Source organism: Prionailurus viverrinus, chromosome A2 (assembly GCF_022837055.1).
Source record: "Prionailurus viverrinus isolate Anna chromosome A2, UM_Priviv_1.0, whole genome shotgun sequence".
Classification (NCBI taxonomy): Eukaryota; Metazoa; Chordata; class Mammalia; order Carnivora; family Felidae; genus Prionailurus; species Prionailurus viverrinus.
This window is the reverse complement of record NC_062562.1, coordinates 61,342,734-61,366,117: the sequence shown is the minus strand read 5'-3', so window position 1 is coordinate 61,366,117 and position 23,384 is coordinate 61,342,734. Positions and strand designations below refer to the sequence as shown.

The following is a 23,384-nucleotide window of genomic DNA, read 5'->3' as shown; positions in this document are numbered from 1 at the left end:
CCGAGGGGCGGTGGCCGCGCAGGCTCGGCCTGACGGACACACGGACAGACCGGGCACGGAGGGAAGGGCGCGCGGTCAGGCCATGCCCGGGGAAGCTGCCCGCGCCGAGTTGCTGCTGCCGGAGGCGGGCGGGCCCGGGCCCCGCACAGGTGAGGTCTCGCTCCTGCGTGCGTCTCGGCCGCCCTCCGCCTCTCCCTGCCTGTCCCTCTCCGCCCTTCTCTAGCCAGCCCCCTCCCCGTCCCCTCCCGGGTCCTTTTGGCGTCCTGCCCTTTCGAGCACCTGAATCCTGACACCCCCCCCCCCCCCGCCGCCACCCAATGCCCCGCAAGTCCCAACTCAGGACTGCGGGGAAGGGCGGGGGGGGGGGGGACCCCGGTGTCCTCCAGGAGCCAGAAGAGACTCGAGGGGCCTCGTGGGGATCATCCCCCAGCTCTGGGGCTCGCGGGCCCACCGCCCGCCCTCTGGGCCGCCGCCCCATTGTCTTCGAGGACCCCAGGGTCAGGCAGTCCTGGGCGGCTCAGGTCTCAGCTGAACCCTCAGATGCCTGAAGGCCGCCCCAGCGCCGGTGACTGGTTGGGCCTGGGTCTGCGGAGCAGGACTGGAGCTGGAGCCTGGGGAAGGCAGAGGGGCCGCTGTGAGCCGGGGTGCCCTGGGGGAGCAGAGTCTGGGGAACTAGGGCCAGGGCGCAGGCCCACATCCTCGGAGAGGCCGGGCCAGCACTGCTGGTGGAGGCTGAGGGGGTCTGCCTGGGTCTGGGAGGACCAGCCAGGGTGACCAGCCGGAGGTCAGCCATGTGTGGGTCCTGGAGGGCCATGGGCACCTTGCTGTGGATAGAAGTCACCCAGCAATGTGACCAGTCCTGGGCCCAGGGGCCCGGTCTCCTTCTGGGGTCCCGTAAAGTGGATGGAGGCTAGGACTCCCCAGACCCAGGGTCTCAGGCTGGCTCTGCTCAGGCCGCTTGATGACCTTGATGGTTACAAAAACCTTTGACCTTTGGCTTCCCTTCCCCTCCCCCCTTGGCCCAGCTCTGCCCTCTCCCTGCCCCAGTGCAGGTTGGTAAGGGCACCACACTGGCTCGGTGCCAAGAGCCCCGACTCCACCCGACCCCACCCACCACACCCACCTCCAGGCCCTGGGTGTCTGTCACACTGCAGCCAGCTCATGGACCCGCTTCTCAGGGTCCCCCCCCACCTGAGAATCCCAGTGGTGTGGCCCAAGGGCCCCAGGCTCAGCCACGGCTGCAGGCCCACGGGTAGGCCCGGGAGGGGGCTGCCCCTTCGTGAAAGTTTCCTCTCTAGTCCTGGCAGTTACTCTACTTTGCAGACAGAAAGCCAGGGCACAGAGGTACTTGGGGGGTGATCACAGGTGAGCGTCATAGAGCAGGACCCCCAGAGGCAGCCTCCCTAACACCACCAGGGGACCCACTCGTGTGTTCCTGGGCGGGGGGGGAGCCCTTCCAGCCCCCCGTGACCCCCCAGGGCCCGTCCCCACTGCGGCGCTGCCTCCACTGTGTGCTCCAGCCCAGGGCCTGTCCCGTCAGCTCTGGGAGCAGGTACGGGGCGGGGCCGGCTACAAGCAGGCAGGCTGGCCTCAGGTGCCCACGGGGCAGCGAGGAGAGGGATGAGGAAGAGGGCCCGGGCCCCCGCGTCACAGGAGCTGTGAGGCCTTCATTGTCCCAGGGCAGTTGAATGCGGAGGCCTCTCCCTAGAGGTCACGAGAGGTCACAGACTGAGGGCAGGGGGCCAGCCAGCCAGCACCCAAGGAGACGGGTACCAGCCTCACCCCTGCGGAGCCTCAGAGAGAAGCCCATTAGTGTGTTCGGCTGACCTCCTGCCACTCCCCATCCCCCCGTCGCTGCTGCGCTGTGCCCCACACCCCATGCCAGATGGTGCGGCCCCAGGTCACTCTCCCGCCTGCCCTGCACTCCACACCCTGTACCCTCCTCACGCCCTTCTCTTCCCACAGAGTCATCCTGTGATGTGGCCTCGGCCTCCACCCCTAGAGGGGACCGGCTGGAGCACTGTGCCCTGAGCCCGGGTCCTGGCGGCCTGGCCCTCGAGTTCCTACCCAGCAAGCCAGGTGCCCGGCCCCCGCCGGAGGGAGCCAGCTGGGATGCGGGGCCGCGCGGCACCCCCTCGGCCTGGGCGGTCCCCGCAGAAGGCAGCCCCAGCCCTGGGCCACCCGAAGCCCGGCCTGCCGGGGGTCCCCCTCCAGCCACCCTGGAGCCCCGGATCGTGATGGGCGAGGAGACCCGCCGGGTGCCCCCGCCACCCAGGGCAGCCCTGCCAGAGCTCAGGGACCGGGAAGGTGGGCATCCCAGCCTGAACCCACCCTCCGAGTTGTGTTCTCAGGGTGACCCTCCTGTGCCTTGCCCTGCCCCAGACCCCGACTCCTACTTCACGCCTCCCTCCACCCCCACCGAGACCACCTGTGCCCTGCTCCTCGGCGCGGGGCCCCGCAGGGACGCCCGGGACACCCAGGCTGAGCTGGGGGACTCGCCGCCAGCCTCGCCCTCGGGCTCTTACATCACAGCGGACGGCGACAGCTGGGCCTCGTCCCCGTCCTGTTCCCTGAGCCTGCTGGTCCCGGCCGAAGGGCTGGACGTCCCCTCAGGCTGGGGCTTCTCCCCGCCGGGGTCTGTGGCGGACGAGCAGGAGCCGTCCCCTGCCGGGCCCCCAGGGCCCCCATCCCCGGAGTCCAGCATCTCGGCAGACAGCAGCTCTTCCTGGGGCCAGGATGGCCACTTCTTCGAGCTGGACTTCCTGGCCAACGACCCAATGATCCCCGCCTCCCTCCTGCCTTTCCGGGGCAGCCTCCTCTTCCAGGTGGAGGCTGTGGAGGTGACGCCGAGGGCCCCTGAGGAGGAGGAAGAGGAGGAGGAAGAGGAGGAGGAAGAGGAGGAGGACGGCCGGGACTCTGCAGGGGACCCAGCCGGGGAGGGCGAGGACGACAGCACGTTCGCCTCCTCCCTGCAGTCACTGTCCGACCTCTCCATCACCGAGGGCATGGACGAGGCCTTCGCCTTCCGGGACGACACCTCAGCGGCCTCGTCTGACCCCGACTCTGCCTCCTACGCGGGGGCAGACGACGAGAGGCTGTACAGCGGGGAGCCCCATGCGCAGCCCACCGCCCTGCTCCAGGATGGCCCTGGGGGGCCGCCCGCTCCTGGGATCTCTGAGGGAGAGGCCGGCCGGGCCATGGAGGGCCACGAACCGGGTGCCCAGGAGACAGGGGCGGTCCCTGCTCCTGCCCTGCAGGAAGCCCCAGGCCGCCCCTGGGTGACCTTGCAGGCCTGGGGGGAGGAGGCGGGCTCCGTCCTGGGCCCAGCGCCTGTTGCCACAGACACACTTCAGCCCCTGCAGTTGGAGGACGGCGCTGCCGTAGGCCTGGCCCCTTGCACTGCCCTGGAAGAGGGGGACCTCACACCAAGCCCAGACTCTCCGCAGACCCTGAAGCAAGAAGCAGGCCAGGACCCTGACTCTGTGGCCCCAGCCCGGCCCCCACAGGACACAGGCTTCCCCTTGGGCCGGGGGCCTGCCGCTGCGGCCAGGCTTCAGAAGCTGCACGTACACACCCCAAGGATCAAGCCTGTGGTCACCGCAGCCCAGCAGGAAGGACAAACAACCTTGGAACCGAGGCCGGCACCTGAGGAGAGGGACACAAGACACGCTGGAGACCCGGAGCCTTCGGCCTGGAACCAAGCCCAGCTGGAAGGCGTGGAGCCAGCTGCAGACACTGGTACACTCTGGGCCTCAAGGGGAACTGCAGGCACCCCCAAGTCTGCCACGGAGGCTACACAACCCCCACAGCCTGCCACGAAGACCCCAGAATGCCCCAAGGTTGCCACGGAAGCCCTGGAGCACCCCAAGACTACCACAGAGGCCCCAGAACACCCTGAGCCTGTCCGAGAGGCCCCAGAACACCCTGAGCCTGTCACTGAGACCCCGGGACACCCTGAGTCTGTCCCAGAGGCCCCAGAACACCCTGAGCCTGCCATGGAGACCCCAGAACATCCTGGGCTTGCCACAGAAGCCCCAGAACATCCTGGGTTTGTCATGGAGACCCCAGAACACCCTGAGTCTGTCACTGAGACCTCAGAACACCCTGAGTCTGTCACAGAGGCCCCAGGACACTCTGAGCCTGCCACAGAGGCCCCAGAACATCCTGGGTCTGCCACGGAGACCTCAGAACACCCTGAGTCTGTTACTGAGACCCCAGAACACCCTGAGCCTGCCACAGAGACCCCAGAACAGCCTGGTTCTGTCACGGAGATCCCAGAACACCCTGAGGCTGTCACAGAGGCCCCAGAACAGCCTGAGCCTGCCACAGAGGCCCCGGAACATCCTGGGTCTGCCATGGAGACCCCAGAACACCCTGAGTCTGTCACTGAGACCCCAGAACACCCTGAGCCTGTCACAGAGGCCCCAGAACACCCTGAGCCTGTCCCAGAGGCCCCAGAACATCCTGGATCTGCCATGGAGACCCCAGAACACCCTGAGTCTGTCACTGAGACCCCAGGACACCCTGAGTCTGTCCCAGAGGCCCCAGAACACCCTGAGCCTACCATGGAGACCCCAGAACATCCTGGGCCTGCCAAAGAGTCCCCAGAACATCCTGGGCCTGCCACAGAAGCCCCAGAACATCCTGGGTCTGTCACGGAGACCCCAGGACACCCTGAGTCTGTCACAGAGGCCCCAGAACATCCTGGGCCTGTCACTGAGACCCCAGGACACCCTGAGTCTGTCACAGAGGCTCCGGGACATCCTGGGCCCATCACCGAGACCCCAGAACACTCTGAGCCTGTCACAGAGGCTCTGGAACATTCTGAGCCTGTCATAGAGGCCCCAGAACGCTCTGAGCTTGCCACAGAAGCCCCAGAACACTCTGAGCCTGTCACAGAGGCTCCAGAACACCCTGAGCCTGTCACAGAGGCCCCAGAACATGCTGGGCCTGTCACCGAGAGCCCAGACCACTCTGAGCCTGTCACAGATCCCCTGGAACATTCTGAGCCTGTCACAGAGATCCTGGAACACCCTGGGCCTGCCATGGAGGCCCCAGAATACCCTGAGGCTGTCACAGAGGCCCTGGAACATCCTGGGCCTGTCAGCAAGACCCCAGAACACTCTGAGCCTGTCACCGAGGCCCTGGAACATTCTGAGCCTGCCACAGAGGCTCTAGAACTTCCTGAACCTGCTATGGAGGCCCTGGAACACCCCAAGACTACCACAGAGGCCCCAGAACACCCTGAGTCCATCCCAGAGACCCCGGAACATCCTGGGCCTGCCACAGAGGCCCTAGAACATTCTGAGCCTGCCACGGAGACCACAGAATGCCCTGAGGCTGCAACTGAGACCCAGGAACAGTCTGAGCGTGCCACGGAGGCCCCGGAACACCCAGAGCCTGCCACGGAGGCCCCGGAACACCCAGAGCCTGCCACGGAGGCCCCAGAACACCCAGAGCCTGCCAGGGAGGCCCCAGAACACCCAGAGCCTGCCAGGGAGGCCCCAGAACACTCAGAGCCTGCTATGGAGGCTCTGGAGCACCCCAAGACTACCACAGAGGCCCCAGAACACCCTGAGTCCATCCCAGAGACCCCGGACCATCCTGGGCCTGCCACGGAGGCCCCAGAATACCCAGAGCCTACCACAGAGGCCCTGGAACATTCTGAGCCTACCACAGAGACCACAGAATGCCCTGAGGCTGCAACTGAGACCCGGGAACAGCCTGAGCTTGCCACGGAGGCCCCGGAACAGCCTGAGTCTGGCACGGAGGCCCCAGAACAGCCTGAGCCTGGCATGGAGGCCCTGGAACAGCCTGAGCCTGCCACGGAGGCCCCGGAACACACTGAGCCTGACACAGAGGCCCCGAAACACCCTGAGCCTACCAAGGAGGCCCCGAAACACCCAGAGCCTGCCACGGAGGCATCGGAACACCCCGAGCCTGCCAAGGAGGCCCCGAAACACCCAGAGCCTGCTACGGAAGCCCCGGAACACCCTGAGCCTGCCACGGAGGCCCCGGAACACACTGAGCCTGCCAAGGAGGCCCCGGAACACCCAGAGCCTGTCACAGAGGCCCCGGAACACCCTGAGCCTGACACAGAGGCCCCAGAACACCCTGAGCCTGCCAAGGAGGCCCCGAAACACCCAGAGCCTGCCACGGAGGCATCGGAACACCCTGAGCCTGCCAAGGAGGCCCCGAAACACCCAGAGCCTGCTACGGAGGCCCCGGAACACCCTGAGCCTGCCACGGAGGCCCCGGAACACCCTGAGCCTGCCAAGGAGGCCCCGGAACACCCAGAGCCTGTCACGGAGGCCCCGGAACACACTGAGCCTGCCACGGAGGCCCCGGAACACCCTGAGCCTGCCAAGGAGGCCCCGGAACACCCAGAGCCTGCCATGGAGGCCCTGGAACATGCTGAGCCTGCCACAGAGGCCCTAGAACACCCTGAGCCTGCCAAGGAGGCCCCGGAACACCCAGAGCCTGCCACGGAGGCCCCGGAACACCCTGAGCCTGCCACGGAGGCCCCGGAACACGCTGAGCCTGCCACGGAGGCCCTAGAACACCCTGAGCCTGCCAAGGAGGCCCCGGAACACCCAGAGCCTGCCACGGAGGCCCCGGAACACCCTGAGCCTGCCACGGAGGCCCCGGAACACGCTGAGCCTGCCACGGAGGCCCCGGAACACCCTGAGCCTGCCAAGGAGGCCCCGGAACACACTGAGCCTGCCACGGAGGCCCCGGAACACACTGAGCCTGCCACGGAGGCCCTGGAACACCCTGAGCCTGCCACGGAGGCCCCGGAACACCAAGAGCCTGCCACGGAGGCCCCGGAACACCCTGAGCCTGCCACGGAGGCCCCGGAACACCCAGAGCCTGCCACGGAGGCTCTGGAACATTCTGAGCCTGCCACGGAGGTCCTGGAACTCCCTCGGCCTATCGTAGCAGCCCCAGAACCTCCAGAACCTGCCAGAGAGGCCCTAGAACACCCTGAGCCTGCCGGGGAGGCCATGGCCCCACCCACTCCTGTCTCTGCTGGAGAGGAAGCAGTGGTGGTCCTGTTGGCACCTGAGCAGAGAACCCATCCCGGGGCCCGTGTGCGCACTGGCCACATAGCTGGGCCCTGCTCAGCCCCGAAGGAGGCCCTAGGGGGTGAGAATTGCCGGGCTGGGGGCCTTGAGCCAGCACCCCAGGGGGCTAGGAGGGCACATCCTGCGGCTCACCCTGAGGTAGGCCAAAGAGCAAACCAGGGGCTTGGGTTTCCCCTTGCTGTGACCTCAGAGGCTGGGCCGGGCTCCCGTGCTGAGTCCCCACTGAGGTCCGCACCCAGGCCAGGCAGGGGCTGCCCCAAAGAGCCTACCCCACACGCACCAGCACCCTGTCTGCAGCGGGAGCCCGTGCCTGGACCGGGAAGTGGAACGTGGGCGCAGGTGGCACCAGGAGCCCCCAGCTCGTCCCCAGCACAGTCCCTGGAGAGCCCTGCCAGAGGCCCGCCCAGCGTGCCCCAGGACAGGGTCCTCGGCCCCGAGCCCTCTGCTCCCCGTGTCCCCACAGAGGCACTCCTTGCTCCCTGCCCTTGCCAGGGCCCCAGGGAAGACTCAGTGGAGGGCAAGGAACCCTCGGGCTCTCTGGGCCTCCAGCCACCACGGGCAGGAGCCCAGCGGGCAGCAGCTGCCTTCTCAGGAACCACAAAGCCTCCAGGGGCCGGGCATCGTGTAGGCCTCCCGCCCCACTCCCCCCTCCTCAGCCCCAAAACGGCCCCTGTGGGGGACACCCATGCCAAAGACCAGGCCTGGAGGCTCTCGCCCCCCCGCCAAGTGCCTCCTGGCCCTCGAGGGCTCCCAGCCGCCGAGCAGCAGGATGACCAGGACAGCCTGGAGGAAGGTGAGTGGGGGGCAGGGGAGGACATGGCAGGAGCGCAGTCCTGAGCGGGGCACCAGAGTGGGTGGGTGGGCGGGCCATGGGGCCAAGTCAGAAGGCAGAGGCCTTCTTCACACCTACCCCCTCCCCAGACTCGCCACCCAGGGCCCCGGGATCCGGCCAGGGATCAGCCCAGCACTCCGACAGCCATGGGGAGTCGTCGGCAGAACCAGAGGAGCAGGAACTGTCGGGAGCGCAGGGCGCACAGTGCCCGGCTCAGGTGCCCGGCCAGGGGGGAGGGCGCACCCCTGGAAGGGCACCCCCCAGTCAGGGGCTCAGACCCTGTCCTCCCCAGGCCCCGGCCAGCGGTGGCAGCGAGGAGACCGTCGCCAAAGCCAAGCAGAGTCGCAGTGAGAAGAAGGCCCGAAAGGTGGGTGGGGGAGCCGGCCACTTAAGGGGACCCCTCAGAGCCAATGGCCGACGAGCCGTCGAGTAAACGCAGTCCCGGACACCGGTGCGCAGCTGGGGCCCCATGTACGCCCGGGTCAGGGTGGGCCCAAAGCCCACAGAGGGTCCCCCAGAGTCGGCAGCAGAGCCCCCCTTCCCCCGTCGGCGTGCCGCCCCCCGACCCCAGCCTGGGACCCCCCCCAGCTGATGCCTGGGTCTGAGCCCACTGTGCCCGCAGGCGATGTCCAAGCTGGGCCTGCGGCAAATCCAGGGGGTCACCAGGATCACCATCCAGAAGTCCAAGAACATCCTCTTTGTCATCGCCAAGCCTGACGTCTTCAAGAGCCCGGCCTCGGACACCTACGTTGTCTTCGGGGAAGCCAAGGTCTGGCCGGCCCGGGGTGGGGGCGGGGACTCGGGGCGGGGGCCTGGCTGACAGCCGTGCCCCCTACTGCAGATCGAGGACCTGTCCCAGCAGGTGCACAGAGCCGCCGCCGAGAAGTTCAAAGTGCCCACGGAGCCTTCCGCCCTGGTTCCCGAGTCCACGCCGGGGCCGCTAGTGAGGCCCGAGTGTGAGGAGGAGGAGGAGGAGGAAGAGGAGGAGGAGGTGAGGCCCAGGGACACAGGGGGGCCAGGGGCTCTCGGGGCTCTTCCCGGGGAGGGGGCAGCCCTAGAACCTGCCTGCTCACCTCCCCCCACCCCGCCCAGGTGGACGAGGCAGGGCTGGAGCTCCGGGACATCGAGCTGGTGATGGCGCAGGCCAACGTGTCGAGGGCCAGGGCCGTGCGGGCCCTGAGGGACAACCAGAGTGACATCGTCAATGCCATCATGGTGAGCGGCTGGCCCCTTCCCAGACCCCTGTCGCTGGCCCTGCCGGGCACCTCCCCAGCCTGCCCTGTCTTTCTGCATTTCCCACAGGAGCTCACCATGTAGCCGCCGACCGCCACCCGCCCGCCACGGATCCATCCCCACCCCCAGCTGTGCTGCTCAATAAATGGGTGTCTCCTCAGAGCCTCTGCTCTTGCTCCAAAGTCCCGGGCAGGCTGCGGCCACATGGCATTTGTGAAGGGGAGACACTTCCTGGACCCATGCAGAGCCCCAGGAGAGGGGAGGGTCTCCCCTCCCAAGTCCTACAGGGTAGAGGTCTGTCCCCTGTGTTCGTAAAGGCTGGTGTGCCCACCCGCTCATGTCCCAGAAATGGTGGCCTCCCCGTGCCCCTGGAGGGTGGGTGTCCTCTCCCTCTGTCCCCAGAGGGCAGGGCTCTGTTCCCACATACCCCAGAAGGTGGGGGTCTTCCCCTCATGTCCCCAGAGGACAGGGATCTTTGCCTACACATCCCAGAGGACGGGGTCTATCCCTTATCCCCAGAGAATGAGGGTGCCGTGTCCCTAGAAGGTGGGGCTTTGTTTCTGTGTCCCGGAGGGAGGGGGTCCTCCCCCAGTGACCCAGAGATGGAGGTCTATCCCCTGTGTTCCTAAAGGGTGATGGTCCTACCTGCTCATGTCCCAGAGGTGGTGGCTTCCTTGTGTCCCTAGAGGGTGGGTGTCTTCTCCCTGTGTCCCCAGAGGTCAGGGCTCTGTTCCCACATGTCCCACAGAATGGGGGTCCTGTGTCCACCCCCAAGTGGGGCTCTGTCCCCATGTGTCTCTGGAGGGTGGGAGTCCTCCCCCGTCTCCCAGGGGGGAGGCCCATCTATGTCCAGGGTGCCTCACCTGCCCAGAGAATGTGGGCAGTCACGAAGGCGTGGGCCTGGGGATGGGAGTTTCGGGAAGGAACCCCCAGACCCAGGGGCTCTGGATGATCAGCTGCGGAAAGGCATTTGCTGGGGCAGTGGGTCCCCAAAGTCCTTGGCCCCTCACTGCGCCCGGAATGGCCATGCAGCCTCTCCACATTTTCTCCAAAGTCCAGGGACCCGCTGAGTGGGGCCACACGGGAGCAGGGCCCGCAGAGGGGAGGGAGCCGTTCCTCCCATCCACACAGGACACTTAGGCCAGGGCCTGTCATGTGGCCACCTCCCCCACCCCCGCTATGGCCACTCAGACCCATAGTGGGCTGGGGAGAGGCTGGCCCCGACTGGATGTCCCCTTAGCTCTGCCTGCCCAGGCCCACGACCAGCTCCCAGACAGCCCAGGCCAGAGCCAAGAATGAGACCCCTCTTCGCATCCCAACATGCTGCTGGGACCCCTGCCTCCCTGGAAGCTGAGGGCCCTCTCCTCCCTCCTTGGGGACCCAGCACCCACCCAGCTCAGCCTGGAGCTTCTTGCACATGCTGCCAGGGGTCTCCCCGGGCAGAGGCATCTCCTGGGTGAGGAGGGGCTCTCCACCTGACCCTCCTGCACTACAATCTCCAGGCCCCGACCCCAGGGTGGGTCACCCCTGCTGCCTCCCCATGTGCCAAGGGCACAGGAGGGGCCCAGCCAAGAAAGACCTAGGACGCAGTGCCGATGGCCCCCTGAAAACCAGGACCCTGGGCTCTCAGGGTGGAGAAAGGGGGACAGGTTTGGGGTGGGACCACCTGTGACAGCAGGGAGACCAAGGAACCAGGGACTCAGGTGAGGGGTCACACCAGCACCTGCTGCCCCAAGAGCCAAAGGGCGGCCACCCCAGGCCCCCAGCCCCCCACCCACCAGATCACAAGCACACCAAGACCACGGATGAATCGTTCACATCGCAGTAAACTTCTTTGAAGGTCTCTGAGGGTTTCGACAGGAACGTCGTGTGCAAAACCGAAGGGACCCCCAGGATCCCTCCAGGGACAGGCCCGTGCACCGGCGCCCCAGGGCGCGTCCTTCACAGTAGAGGGTCAGGCCGAGTCCCGGTCCATGCTGCAGCCCAGAGCCTCGATGTCGTTGCTGATGTCCGAAATCATGCGGTCCCACTCGTCCCCTTCCGAGGGCGCAGACTGGTCGTCCGAGCTGCCCGTGGCCCTGTTCCCAGGGCAGGTGCAGGTGGAGGTGGAGCTCAGCGCCCGCCGGTACCTGCCAAAGCTGTCGGTGATGATGCCCCGGCCATCCTTCACCCCGATGGTCTCGAGAAAGTTCTCGAAGTGCTGGCTGTCCTTCTCCGGGATAAAGGGCCGCAAACCTGTGGACACAGGGTTCACCTGAGGCTCCTGCCCCGCGTCCAGCCCCGCCCCCCCGGCCCAACAGACGCAGGGGGAGCGCCGGCAGGTCCTGGCTCTGCAGCAGGTGGCTGGCTTCCCATCCCTGCCTGGTTCTGGCTGCGGCTGCTCACAGGCCTCTGAGTGCAGAAGAGAGAGGGTGGGCGGGCCTCCCCTGGCACCACCCACTCCTCTGTGCGAGGACCAGACACAAAGGAACATGGGGGCGGGGGGGCGAGGGGTGCGGGTAACTGACCCCGGCGGGGAGGCTGGGGGTCGGCAAGAGCTCGGGCTGGATGTGCCAGGTGGCAGCCTGAACAAGTGCACCCTCCCTGGACAGTGGGGGGCAGAGCCCACATCACCGGCTGCCTTCTCCAGGCTCAGGGTTCAGAAGACACAGCTGAGGCCATCATCCCACAGGGTGTGCATAGTAGGCGTGTAGGGCCACATGTCACCCACCCACCGCCTGAGCTCAGGGCCAGCGTCTCAACAAAGGCAGGTCCCTCTACCTGGAAGTGGTGCCTTCGCTTCTCCGCCCAGCGAACTCCTAGTCACCCGCCAAAACCCACTCAAGTGCCACCTTCTTGGAGGAAGCCCCCCCACCCCCAGCAGTTGCTCTGACCGCGCACACAGTCCCGGCTTCCTCAGTCTGGCTCCCGTGGGCAGGTCCTGCCAGTCAACGGAAAGAGCCCTCCGGGCCGACCCACCCTGAGCCCATCCTCAATGGAGCCTCCCACACTCCAGCCGCACCCCTGCGGGACTCACCCAGCAATAGGAACTTGCGGCTGTCCCCATACAGCTGACGCAGATTGATGCAGAACTCATGCACTGAGGCCCCATCCCGGTACTCGTGCAGCAGTGCCGCGAACTGCTGGATCTCCTGCGAGGACAGCTTGGTGCGCAGCTGCCGGGGGAGGGGGGCGGGGATGAGCGGCACCGCCACAAACCCCGCAGCCCCTTTCCCTCCACACTCGGCCGCGATCCTCCCACACACAAGGCCATGGTCCTCCCCCCTGCAGTCGCCATCCTCCCACACACACGGCTGTGATCCACACACACAGCCGCGATCCTCCCCCACGCAGCCACGATCCTCCCCAGCACACGGCCACGGTCCTTCCCCTGTAGCCGCTGTCACCCCACACTCGGCTGTGCTCCTCCCCACAGCAGCCACTGTCCTCTCTCACACATAGCTGCAGTCCTCCCCCCTACAGCCGTGATCCTCCCTCCCACACCCACAATCCTCCCCACACACACGGCTGACTTCCTCCACACAGCCGCGGTCCTACCCCACACATAGCTGTGGTCGTCCCACACACACATGACCGCATTCCTCCCCCCTGCAGCCTCTGTCCTCCCACACTCAGCTGCGGTCCTCCTCCCTGCAGCCACTATCCTCCCCCACAGTCATGGTCCTCCCCCCTGCAGCCTCTGTCCCCCCCCACACACACAGCCGTGGTTCTCCCCCTCTGCAGCTGCTCTCCTTCACCCCCCCTGCAGCCAATGTCCACCCCCGCAGCCACTGTCCTCCCCCCCCGCCCCCGCAGCTGCTGATCCTCCCCCCTGCCCCGCAGCTGCCGTCCTCCTACAGGGAGGGGAACGCTGACTGACACCCACGAGGAGCCCACCCGGCAGCCCTCCTCTGACCATGAGCGCACCCTAAGGGTGCGGGCACACAGAGAAGCACACGAGGTCACCAGCAGGGTCCCCTGTCCCTGCTCCCCGCATCCCCCCCCGCTCCCTTAGGCGCACCGTGAGCATGTAGTCCTGCAGCAGCTCGGTGGCAGTGGCGCTCAGCTCGCTCTCACTGACCGTCTTGGAGTGGGGCGCCGTCTGCATACAGAAGGACAAGGGCGACACGCCGCCTGCGTGCGCGCACTCGGGGAAGGAGCTGCAAGGACAGGGGCCATGGGCATGTGGCTCCCTGCCTCTGCCCTGCCGCGCCCCACGGGGGTCCAATGACGGCCAGGGGGCGCCCAGCATGGCAATCCGGGCAGCTGATAGGAGCGAGGGGCAGTGGGCGGGGTACTCACAACGTGCTGACTTCCGTCTCATACGGCTCCTTCACATCCACCTTGGTGGAAGAGTCATCTGCAGGGAGTGCGGAAGAGGCTGCCGGTTACATGGGGAGGGGGCACGGAGACCGGCGGCCCAGCACCTGGCAGAAGACGCGGGCCCCTCCTGGGGGGTCCTGAGCCACACCACCTGCTGCAGGTCTGGGCCTGAGCGCAAGGCTCTGGCCTCAGAGGACGCACCAAGCGGGCGCCTGAAGAGTGCTCCCCAGTGGCCAAGGATAAGGGAAACACAACTTGGGGGCGCCAGCAGTGTCCTCGAGGCTGTGTTGCCCCCTTTGGATGAGGAATTGAATCCCAGAGGTCGGATGACCTGCCCCACATCTCACGGCCGCGGTGGCGGGGGGGGGGGGGGGGGGAGGGGTGCAGAAGCCACAATCAGAGGTGGGTCTGACCCTCAGCCTGGACCCAGGGAGCTCCATGTGGGGACAGCTACTCGCCGAGGACAGAGGCGGCCCCCGGGGGCCTAAGACCCTCACACCGGCAGAGCCTGGTGCACAGCAGCTCCTCGGGAAACACTGGACAGATGACCTCAGGTCCGTGTGATGCAGATCATGAGGAACACGGACACCATTGTGTGCAGCTGGTGAGCTCTGAGAGGGGCGGGTGGGACAAGCAAGGGGCATCCCTGGCAGTGGGAACCAATGGACACCCTTGGTGTGCAAAACACAGATATAGTGAGCCAGCCGTGTGCAGGTGAAGCCCGTCCCGTGTTCTAGCGCACCTGAAAATGCTCCACAGATACCAGAGGACGTGGTGGCTTCCAAGTGCCCACCACCCAGGCAGCCTTGGTCTTGGAAGAAGCCCTCACCCCGAGAGCAGCAAGGCCTGGGGGTCCTGCCCCATACCCACCCTCCAGCCCCCTGTGCTCCGAGCCCCTCCTGGCCCTCTGTTCAGAGGTCAGTGAAGCAACTGGCTGAGAGAGCGTTCCCTGGCCCCCAGTCATGCAGGATGCCACCAGGCTAGCCAAGGCGGGGGCCCTGGCTGCCTTGTCAGGCCACGGATCAACGACCGACGGCATGGCTGTTCACCTAGGCCCACGTACCGCTGTGGAGAGACAGGTGGTGGGTGGGTGTCGAGGCCCCGTCAAATATGGCTCGGTCCAGAAAGTCGATGGTAGACTCTGTGTACACAATCTGGAAGACCTGCCCGAGCAGGGAGCACAGCTCCTCAGCAGCGACCTGCAACAAAGCTGGACCCTCCTGGGCGGCTTGCCAGGCACCTGCTTCTCGGGCCCTGGGCCCCCCACCTCTCAGCGGGTCCCCAAGGGGACCAGCCCACGTCCAGAAGGCTCTCTGGACCCGAGGGGCCAGGTGCGTCAGCCGCCAGCCCCCATCTGCTGCCCGGGGCTGCCCAGGTCCCCTCTGCTGCCCGGAGCTCGGGGAGAGCACACAGCTTCACAGGCATGTGGGTCCCATCGGGGGCAGTTCTGCCTCCGGTCACGGGGTGGTGTCTAGAGGGACCTGCAGTGGGGACAGGCCAGGGACACAGCCCCCTGAGAGCTGCCTGGCTGGAAGGCGGGCAGAGCTGAGGAAGGGCACTGATCAGAGGCTCCCGCGGCACCGCGGTCCCCACTAGTCTTACAGACATAAACTAAACTGATGACTACTAAAGAGCTCTCCTAGGCTGCCAGCCCTGAGGCAGCTGGGGGGCCCCAAGCCCGCACTCGCCCCTCTCAGGGCACAGCTTGGGGTATGGGAGACTACTGCCCCCATCGGTCTTAGAGAAAAAGGGGTGAGGCCCCTGAAATAAAAAAGCAGCACAGCCTGAAGGCACCAGACTCAGTGTAGCTGGCAGGAGCCTAAGCAGGGCAGTGCGCCAGCATGTGGGAGGAGCCTGGATTGGGATGTGGGAGGGGCCTGGGTCATGGATGTAGGCAGGTTGTGGGAGGGACCAGGGCAGGTTGTGGGAAGGGCGTGGGCCGGCATGTGGGAGAAGCCTGGATTGGGATGTGGGAGGGGCCTGGGTCATGGATGTAGGTAGGACCTGGGCAGGTTGTGGGAGGGGCCTGGGCCGGCACGTGGGAGGAGCCTGGGTCAGGGTGTGGGCGGGGTCTAGACAGGGGTATGAGCGGAATCTGGATCAGGGTGTGGGCGGACCCTAGGTTGCAGCGTGGTTAAGAGTCTAGGTCAGGGTGTGGGCAGAGCCTGCTCAGGGTGTGTGAGGAGCCCCCTGGGTCGGAGGAGTGTAGGAGAAGCCTGGGTCAGGGTGTGGGCAGGGCCTGGGTGGGGGACATCTGGGAGGAGCCTGGTTGGGGTGTGGGAAGGGTCAGAGTCTGGGTTGGGGGTTGGGGCGGGGCCTGGGTTGTGGGCGGGGCCTGGGCCAGCTCTAGGAGGCTTAGGGACCTGGTGGGGACGGGTCTGAGTGCCAGGGCCCATCCTCTACCCACCTTGCTCTCGGTCGCCAGGATGACCAGGCAGCACGCCTCCACAGGCCCCACTCCACTCTCTGACAGGGAGACTGCGGTGAGGCCTCTGGAACTTTCTGCACACAGACTCTGGCTGGGGGAGATGCCAGGGTCCTGGGCTGGGAAGCAACGTTGCAGCAGGTTAGGGCAGGTGTGGAAGCTCAAGAGCAGGCTCTGGGCAGCCCCTACCTGGCTCAGGTGAGGGACAGGCCTGCCCCGGGTATGCCCCTCCCTCACCCCCTCTAAACAAAGCGGGGAACAGGTGAGACGCGCCTTCACCCTGGGCCGTTGCTCGGCCGCTGCTCACTGAGAATCAGCACCCTGCAGGACCTCCTGGCATCCCCACTACCGATGACGCAAGCACCTTAGGCTGAGACACGAAATTGCCGATATTCGGCTGCTTTGGATCCACACAGAAGAAGGTATTCCCGGGGTTCCATTCACAGCATCACTGAACCATGGGCATGAACACAATTCCGACAGGAGACAGGGAAACTGAGGCACGGGGGCCGGAAGGGCCGGGCCCAAGGGCATGAGAGGAGCAGAGGCCAGGAGGGGGCCCGGCCCGCACACGCTCCCACCCACATTTCTAACACCCCACACAGCACCTCCCCAAAGGTGCCCTGGAGCAGACGCAGTGGGGAGGCCCCTGTTGGGCGGCCCAGGAGCAGGAATGGGAGGTGGAGCCTCCCTGATGCTGGGGTGTCTGGGGGCAAGCCCACCTCACCACAGAGGACACCCAAGACTCACACGTGGCCTGACACGGGAACCAGGCAGGAGCCACAGTCGGGACACCTGTGCCCACAGAGACCAGGGCCCAGTAGGGCGGGCAGCACCCCATGCGGGGCCAAGACCCACAAACGCCGCAGTGAGACCCCAGGGCTGCACAGCCCCACGTCGGCACCAGGCACTGCACATGTCCAATGTGACAAGTCCACCCTGTGGTGCGCACGGAGTGTGAACAACACACAGGGTCTCGGGAAGTACGGAGAAGAACACGTGATGTCTTAACGATGGTTGAACTGGTGACACGCCAGCACCACATCTGGGACACAAAGGACACCTATTTCCCTTGCTTGCTGTCACTGCTGTGACTACGAGGACAGTCTAAGTAGCTCCATGGCCGTTCCCAGGGACATAGGGTGTGCGGCCCCACAGTCAGGTCCAGTGCGCATGTGCGGTCTCCGACAAGCCCACATCCGGCCGCCACCAGCATCCCCACCAGCCGTCCCGCAGCTGCTGCCTCAGATCCCCACCCGCCCTCACACATCCACGGAAACCCCTCCATGAGACTGCGCAGTCCGCTCCAGCCCAGTGAGCCTGGACGTCTGGCCCCCGCCCTCCGAGCCGGGCCTGCCACGCGTGGAAGCCCCCACAGCCAGACGTGACCCCCACGCACCCCTCCCAGCACCTGCGAACCCTGGACCCAAAGAGGCATCCAGGGGCACTACACGCGGTAGGCACTTAACAAATGTCAGCTGCCCGTGCCAGCGTGCTGAGGGCCGCTCTGCTCAGGACCTCATACACAGCACGCCTGGCGCACACAGGAGCCTCGCGGACGTGCAGGCTCACAGTTTTGGGCCTTCGCTGCAGGGCCAGCCGCTAAAGTGACGAAGATGCCCGGGACACACGGACTCATTCTCTTCCTTCAACTCGAAAGCTCTCAAGTTTTCGTCTCACTTTGCCAAGTGTCTCCTATGGAGTTCGCTCTCTCCCTTTAGAAAAATCCATTCCCCATTTCCTAGCAATTGGCTCTAATGATGAACGCAGATGAATGTCCCGCAACACAAGAAACCAGGGGGGCCCGGCTGCCCACCCAGCAGGCTCAACACTGGCAGGCGCTGCTCAGAGGCCGGTCTTCCCACCGCTTGTTGTCCCTCAGGATGCCGCAGACCTCAGGGCTCCTGCGGGACTGTCTGTCCCCAGGCAGGGAAATGGGTGGCCACAGCGGCACCGGGCAACAGTGGCGGTAGCACTTCCAGCGCCATTTCCTAGGCCAGCCAGCCCCCCCATCTCCCCCCTGGCCCTCCGCCAGTCCCTCAACCTCTGTGCTCTGGTGGTTCATCTGTGAAGCGGGAGAACGGGACCTTCCTCACAGCTTATGTGGAGAGTGCATGAGATGATCCGGGGCGCACACTTTCTACTAGTTTGAGCCACACCAAACCGCCATTTTTATAAATTAAAATGGTTACGTATGGTAAGTTTTGCATCATTCAACCTGAAATAATGCCCATCATTAAACATCAGACGCTCAGCTAAGGCAAGAATAAGCAGATGACAGAGGGGACCTCGATGCACAGTGTGTCAGATCAGGGGTGTGAATATGAATGTGCCTGATGTGTGGGGTGTGTGGTGTGAACCTGTAAGGTGTCTGTGATATGTTTGGTGTGTGTGTGTCGTATGAACGTGTCTGGTGTGTGCGAGTATATGTAGTGTGTGAGTGTGTGGTGTAAACATGTCTGGTGTGAAGGTGTGTGACGTGAACATGGTATGTGTGGTGTGAACGTGTGTGGTATCTGCGGGAATGTCTGTGGTGTGGATGTGCATGGTGTGAATGTGTGTGGTGTGAACGTGTGCAGGAGTGTGTGGTGTGAATGTGTGGTGGGAACGTGTGTGATGTGCAGTGTGTGCAGGAGTGCTAAGCCACAGCCGCACAAGCAGAGGGCCTGTCTGTCACTCCCAGGGCAGCCCCCACAAGCCGCTACAGGTACCGTGTGGTGGCCCCACAGTAGGCCTCCTGGATTCATGGCGGTAACCTCCTGACTGTCCTCGAGAGCCGCCTACGCTCAGGGGCATGTGTGAGAAGCCTCACCAGGATCCGGTCTCTTAAGAAAATCTCTCAGATGCCCCACGAACCGCCAACCTCGGGCAGAAAAACAACGTTCTGCCCGCACTGCCTAAAGTGTGCTCTGGGTGAACCACCTGGCCCCCCGCAGGCCCTGCCCCCAGGCCCCCTGGAAATGAATGGCTTCAGGACCCCACCGGCCCCCAGAGCACCCAAAGGAGCCCAGGACATTGGTACCGCGGCGCCAACCTCAGATTTCCCCGAGGGGCACAGCTCAAGCAAGACCGTGACTTTTTCCTCATGTCTCAGGGACTGGGTACCAGGCAGAGGCTGCGGCCCCTGGTGGGCGGCCCATGGGGAGAGCCCAGCAGGCGACACTGGGTGCCCATCCCCAATAGAGGGGTGGGCTAGGTGCAGGGGGTGGGGGGCCCACCCCCTGGGGGCGGGTCTTAGGGCCCTCCTGACTCCTACAAGGACACGCGCAGAACGTCTCAAGGACCAGGAGCTCCATGACGGTGCGGTCTCACCTCTGCACCCAGCTTTGAGAAGCCATGGCCAAAGTCAGAGCCCAGATATTTGGAGGGCTGAGCTAAGGCGCACTTCGTGGCTGTACCACGCCTGCACACCTAGAGGACACTCCAGCGTCCCAGAGGGGGCAGCACCAGGCACAGGGGCAGGCCCACGGACCCCCAGGGAGAGGGGCCGGCTCAGCACCTCTTTCTCCTGGCCTCTCAGGTCACTGACCTCCGGCCAAGGCTGACCTCAGAGCTAGCAGGCCGGGCCGGAGCAGCGACCCGACGCTGGAGGCACTGTCTCCAGGGCTCCATCGGATTCCCAGACTCACTACCAAGGACCAGGCCGCGGGCTGCGCCTGACAAGGACCCCTTGGCCCCACCTCCCAGGTCCATACCTGTCTTCAGGACCACCAGGTGCGAGGCGTCGTCCCGCACGTAGGACACGGCGGCGATGTCATGGATGGGGACCCTGAGGATGGTGTCTTCCCCGTCCCGCCAGGCCAGCTTGACATTGTAGGCAGACAGGCTGATCACAGCGTCGTGCTCCTGGGTCAGGTGTCCGGGGAGCTGGTGGGCTCTCTGGAAGGTACCACAGCATCAGAAGCGCAGGCCCGGCCATGGCCCCGGGAGCCCCACAGCGTGTAGAGGCCGGGACTCGCCCTACGGCATAGCCACGCTTGCTCCAGGAGCTCTGTGGCTTCTGGAGCTGCCTGGGTTCAGACTACAGCGTGTGCTTTACCTATCTTGGAAACGTGATTTCCAGAAACAGCCCCAGGCCACAAGGAAGAATAAAGTTCATGTTTGGACAGAAACAGTCTTTATGGCCAAGAGCCAAGCGCACCCATAACATGACGGGACAGGACCATCGCTCACGGCCACGGAGGCCCAGTGTCAGAGGACCAAGAGCTAGTGTCACAGTATGAGGGTCAGAGGCCAGAGCTAGGAGCTGGAGCAGAGGGAGGGTCAGAGGTCAGGGTCAGGGGGATGGGGTTACCTTTGCATTGTCTATGAAATGCAGGATTTCGGTCCTACTGGAGGGATTCAGGTATCCTGGTATGGACGTTAACTGACCTAAGTACTGAGAGAAAGCGAGGAGAGAAGCCGCTGTGAGGAAGGGAAAGGAAGGGAAGATCAGCCGGCGTGGGTATGCAGAGGGCACAGCCCGGCCTCCGCCTTCCGCCACCAGGCCTGCTGGCCCGGCTCAGAGCGGAGGCCCCCCGAGGAAGCATAGTCTGAGCTCCTGGGGAAACCCTGTTGGCGGAGGAGACGCTCCCACACTCCCCGCCTCAGAACTCTGAGCAGAGCGTTCTGTTCTCCATGACAAGGGCCTTCCCACAAGGAGAACTCGCTTCCTAGCACCGGAGCCACCAGGGACGGGAACCCCCAACTCCGGCCCCCAGCCTTCTCTCCGGAAGAGGAAGCAAAGTGAGAGGCATGTGTGGCTGTGGCAGCACAGGGGCACAGGCTTGGGGGAGGGTGCAGGCAGACCAGCCACGGGATGAGAGTGCACCCCGCCCCCACACGTCGACCTCCAGCCAGATCAACACGCAACCTCACACGCATGGCGTGTCTACCTCCGTTCCTTCTACCTGATACATCCTGTCCAGCTTCCAACAAAAAGTCACAGGGCACGCTGAGAGGCAGAAACACTGTTTGAACAGACAGGGCAAGCATCAGAGCCAGATGCAGACGCACCAGGGCTGTTCTCAGGAACCGCCAGACCCAGAGCTCAAAGCAGCGTGCCTGGTACGCTAAGGGCTCCGACAGAAAAAGTGGACATCGCTCATCATGGGTGATGTGAAGCAGAGACACAGAAATTCCAAATATACATCAATGGGAAACACGGACGATCAAAAACACCACAACAGAGATGAGGACCAAAGAGCGCCTTTGACAGATGCGTCAGCAGGCTGGACACGGCCACGGGAAGAATCGGTGAGCATGGAGGCGTGTCAGCCAGAACGCAGAAAAAGAGGCCGAAGCATGAAGAAGATGGGACAGGATATCAAAAAACGGTACAAAAATGACAAGAGGTGCACCATACATGTCGCGGGACCACCAGGAGAAGAAGAGAAAGAAGAAGAAATATCTGATGCCGGAACGATCCCCACACCAAACCACGGACTCGGAAAGCTCAGGGAACACCAAGCAGGACGTAGAAGGAGAAGAGAGGAGCGAGAAAAAGGAAAAACCCTACACCTCGGCATTTCATATTCACCCCATAAAAAATCAAGGACAAAGAGAAGAACTTAAAGTAAGCCATGGGAGAACAGTACATCCCTACCGAGGAACAGGCCGAGGAAGGACATCAGACTTCTCCAGACACCAGGCCCACAAGAGAGGAATGAAACACTCAGGTGTGGAAAGAATACCATCAACCTGCAACTCTGTATCCACTGAGCCTGTCCCTTGAAGCAAAGGGGAAAAAAAAAACCTGTCTCCAACAAACAAAATTGGAGGGATGTAATGGTTACCTGGCAAGAGACGTTAAAAGAATGTATTCAGAGAGTTCAAATAAAATCAGAGAAGGCAGAAAAAGAAGGCCAAAAACCAAAACAGAGAAAAGAAGCAAAGAACAAGGGCAGTGAATATACACAGCTACAAATATGATAGACACGAATCCAAGTGTCTGAATCATCACTTTAAATGTGGCAGTTTGCATATACCGATTAAAAGACAAAGACTGTCAGACTCAATACAAAATTCAAGACCCAGGAATGCCTGGCTGGCTCCGTTGGTAGAGCATGTAACTCTTGATCTTGGGGTCGTGAGTTCAAGCCCCAACTGGACACAGAGCTTGCTAAAAATAAAATTTTAATTCAAGACCCAACTCTAAGTTGACTACAAGAAACCCCCTTTAAAGAGGGGCCTTAGGGGGTGCCTGGGTGGCTCAGTCAGTTGGGTGTCCGACTTCAGCTCAGGGTCATGATCTCGCGGTCTGGTCTGTGAGTTCAGGCCCTGCGTCGGGCTCTGTGCTGACAGCTCGGAGCCTGGAGCCTGCTTCTGATTCTGTGTCTCCCTCTCTCTCTGCCCCTCCCCTGCTCTCTGTCTCAAAAATAAACATTAAAAAAAAAAATTTTAAGAGGGGCCTTGGGGGGGCTTCTGGGTAGCTCAGTCAGTTAAGTGACCAACTTCAGCTTGAGTCATGATCTCACAGTACATGGGTTCAAGCCCCACATCAGGTTCTGTGCTGACAGCACAGAGTCTGCTTCACTCCTTCTCTCTCCCTCTCTCTCTGCCCCACCCCAGCTTGTGCTCTCTCAAAAAAAAAAAAAAAAAAAAAAAAGTAAAACACAAAGGGGCCTTGGGTGGCTCAGTTGGTTGGGCATCCAACACTTGATTTTGGCTCAGGTCACGATCCCAGGGTCATGGGATCAAGCTCCATGCCTTAAGATCCTCTCCCTGCCCACCCCCTACCCCCCACCACTCCTCTCCCTGGTTTGTGCGCACACAGTCTCTCTCTCTAAAAAAAAAAAAATTTTTTAAGTGGGGCCTTACATAATGAAAACAGTTCTCTAAGAAGATGTGGCAATCCTTAACATATACATACCCAACAACAGAGCATCAAAATATACAGGGCAAAAACTAATAGAACTGCAAGGAGAAATAAATGAATCTACAACTGTAACCAGAGGCTTCAACCCCCTCTCTATCAAAAATGGAAAGGGGCGCCTGGGTGGCTCAGTCGGTTAAGCATCCGACTTCGGCTCAGGTCACAATCTCACAGTCCGTGAGTTCGAGCCCCGCGTCGGGCTCTGGGCTGATGGCTCAGAGCCTGGAGCCTGCTTCCGATTCTGTGTCTCCTTCTCTCTCTGCCCCTCCCCCGTTCATGCTCTGTCTCTCTCTGTCTCAAAAATAAATAAAAACGTTAAAAAAAAATTAAAAAAAAATAATAATAAATAAAAAAAAAAAATGGAAAGACTCAGCAGGCAGAAAATCAGTGAGGACACAGGTGAACTCAACACCCTCAATCAACAGGATATAACTGGTATCTACAGACGACTTCAATGGACAGCTGTAGAGCACACATTTTTCTTAAGCTCACGTGAACATTCACCAAGGGGCAGCACATTCTGGGCCATCAAATACACCTTAAATTTAAAAGACTACAAACCGCACACAGTATGTTCTCAAATCACAATGAAATTCTTTGCAAGACCCAACTATCAAAATTCACATAAAGAAAAATGGATAATCTGAATAGGCA

General features: G+C 63.2%; 2 protein-coding genes across 14 annotated transcripts in view; one reads left to right on the top strand and one right to left on the bottom strand.

Annotated features, from left to right (window-relative positions):
• Positions 1 to 9,310, top strand: NACAD (NAC alpha domain containing). Its single transcript, XM_047836440.1, has 8 exons — positions 1 to 149; positions 1,966 to 7,878; positions 8,007 to 8,134; positions 8,210 to 8,284; positions 8,540 to 8,686; positions 8,759 to 8,908; positions 9,010 to 9,132; positions 9,220 to 9,310. The coding sequence occupies exons 1-8, from the start codon at positions 83 to 85 to the stop codon at positions 9,232 to 9,234; spliced, it is 6,618 nt and encodes a 2,205-aa protein (XP_047692396.1). The 5' UTR covers positions 1 to 82; the 3' UTR covers positions 9,235 to 9,310.
• Positions 9,311 to 10,956: 1,646 nt separating this feature from the next.
• Positions 10,957 to 23,384, bottom strand: part of CCM2 (CCM2 scaffold protein) — a 42,317-nt gene continuing 29,889 nt past the window's right edge. For 11 of the 13 annotated variants that reach the window (XM_047850495.1, XM_047850507.1, XM_047850496.1 and 8 more), the window contains 8 exons: positions 20,172 to 20,255; positions 19,573 to 19,756; positions 15,860 to 15,996; positions 14,516 to 14,651; positions 13,432 to 13,489; positions 13,151 to 13,289; positions 12,167 to 12,305; positions 10,957 to 11,385 (listed from right to left, as the gene is read on the bottom strand). In XM_047850495.1, coding sequence (XP_047706451.1) covers positions 11,105 to 11,385; positions 12,167 to 12,305; positions 13,151 to 13,289; positions 13,432 to 13,489; positions 14,516 to 14,651; positions 15,860 to 15,996; positions 19,573 to 19,756; positions 20,172 to 20,255 — 1,158 coding nt within the window. In that variant the 3' untranslated portion in view covers positions 10,957 to 11,104. The remainder of the gene's footprint in view (positions 11,386 to 12,166; positions 12,306 to 13,150; positions 13,290 to 13,431; positions 13,490 to 14,515; positions 14,652 to 15,859; positions 15,997 to 19,572; positions 19,757 to 20,171; positions 20,256 to 23,384) is intronic. The other 2 variants (XM_047850498.1, XM_047850499.1) reach the window with 2 other exon arrangements.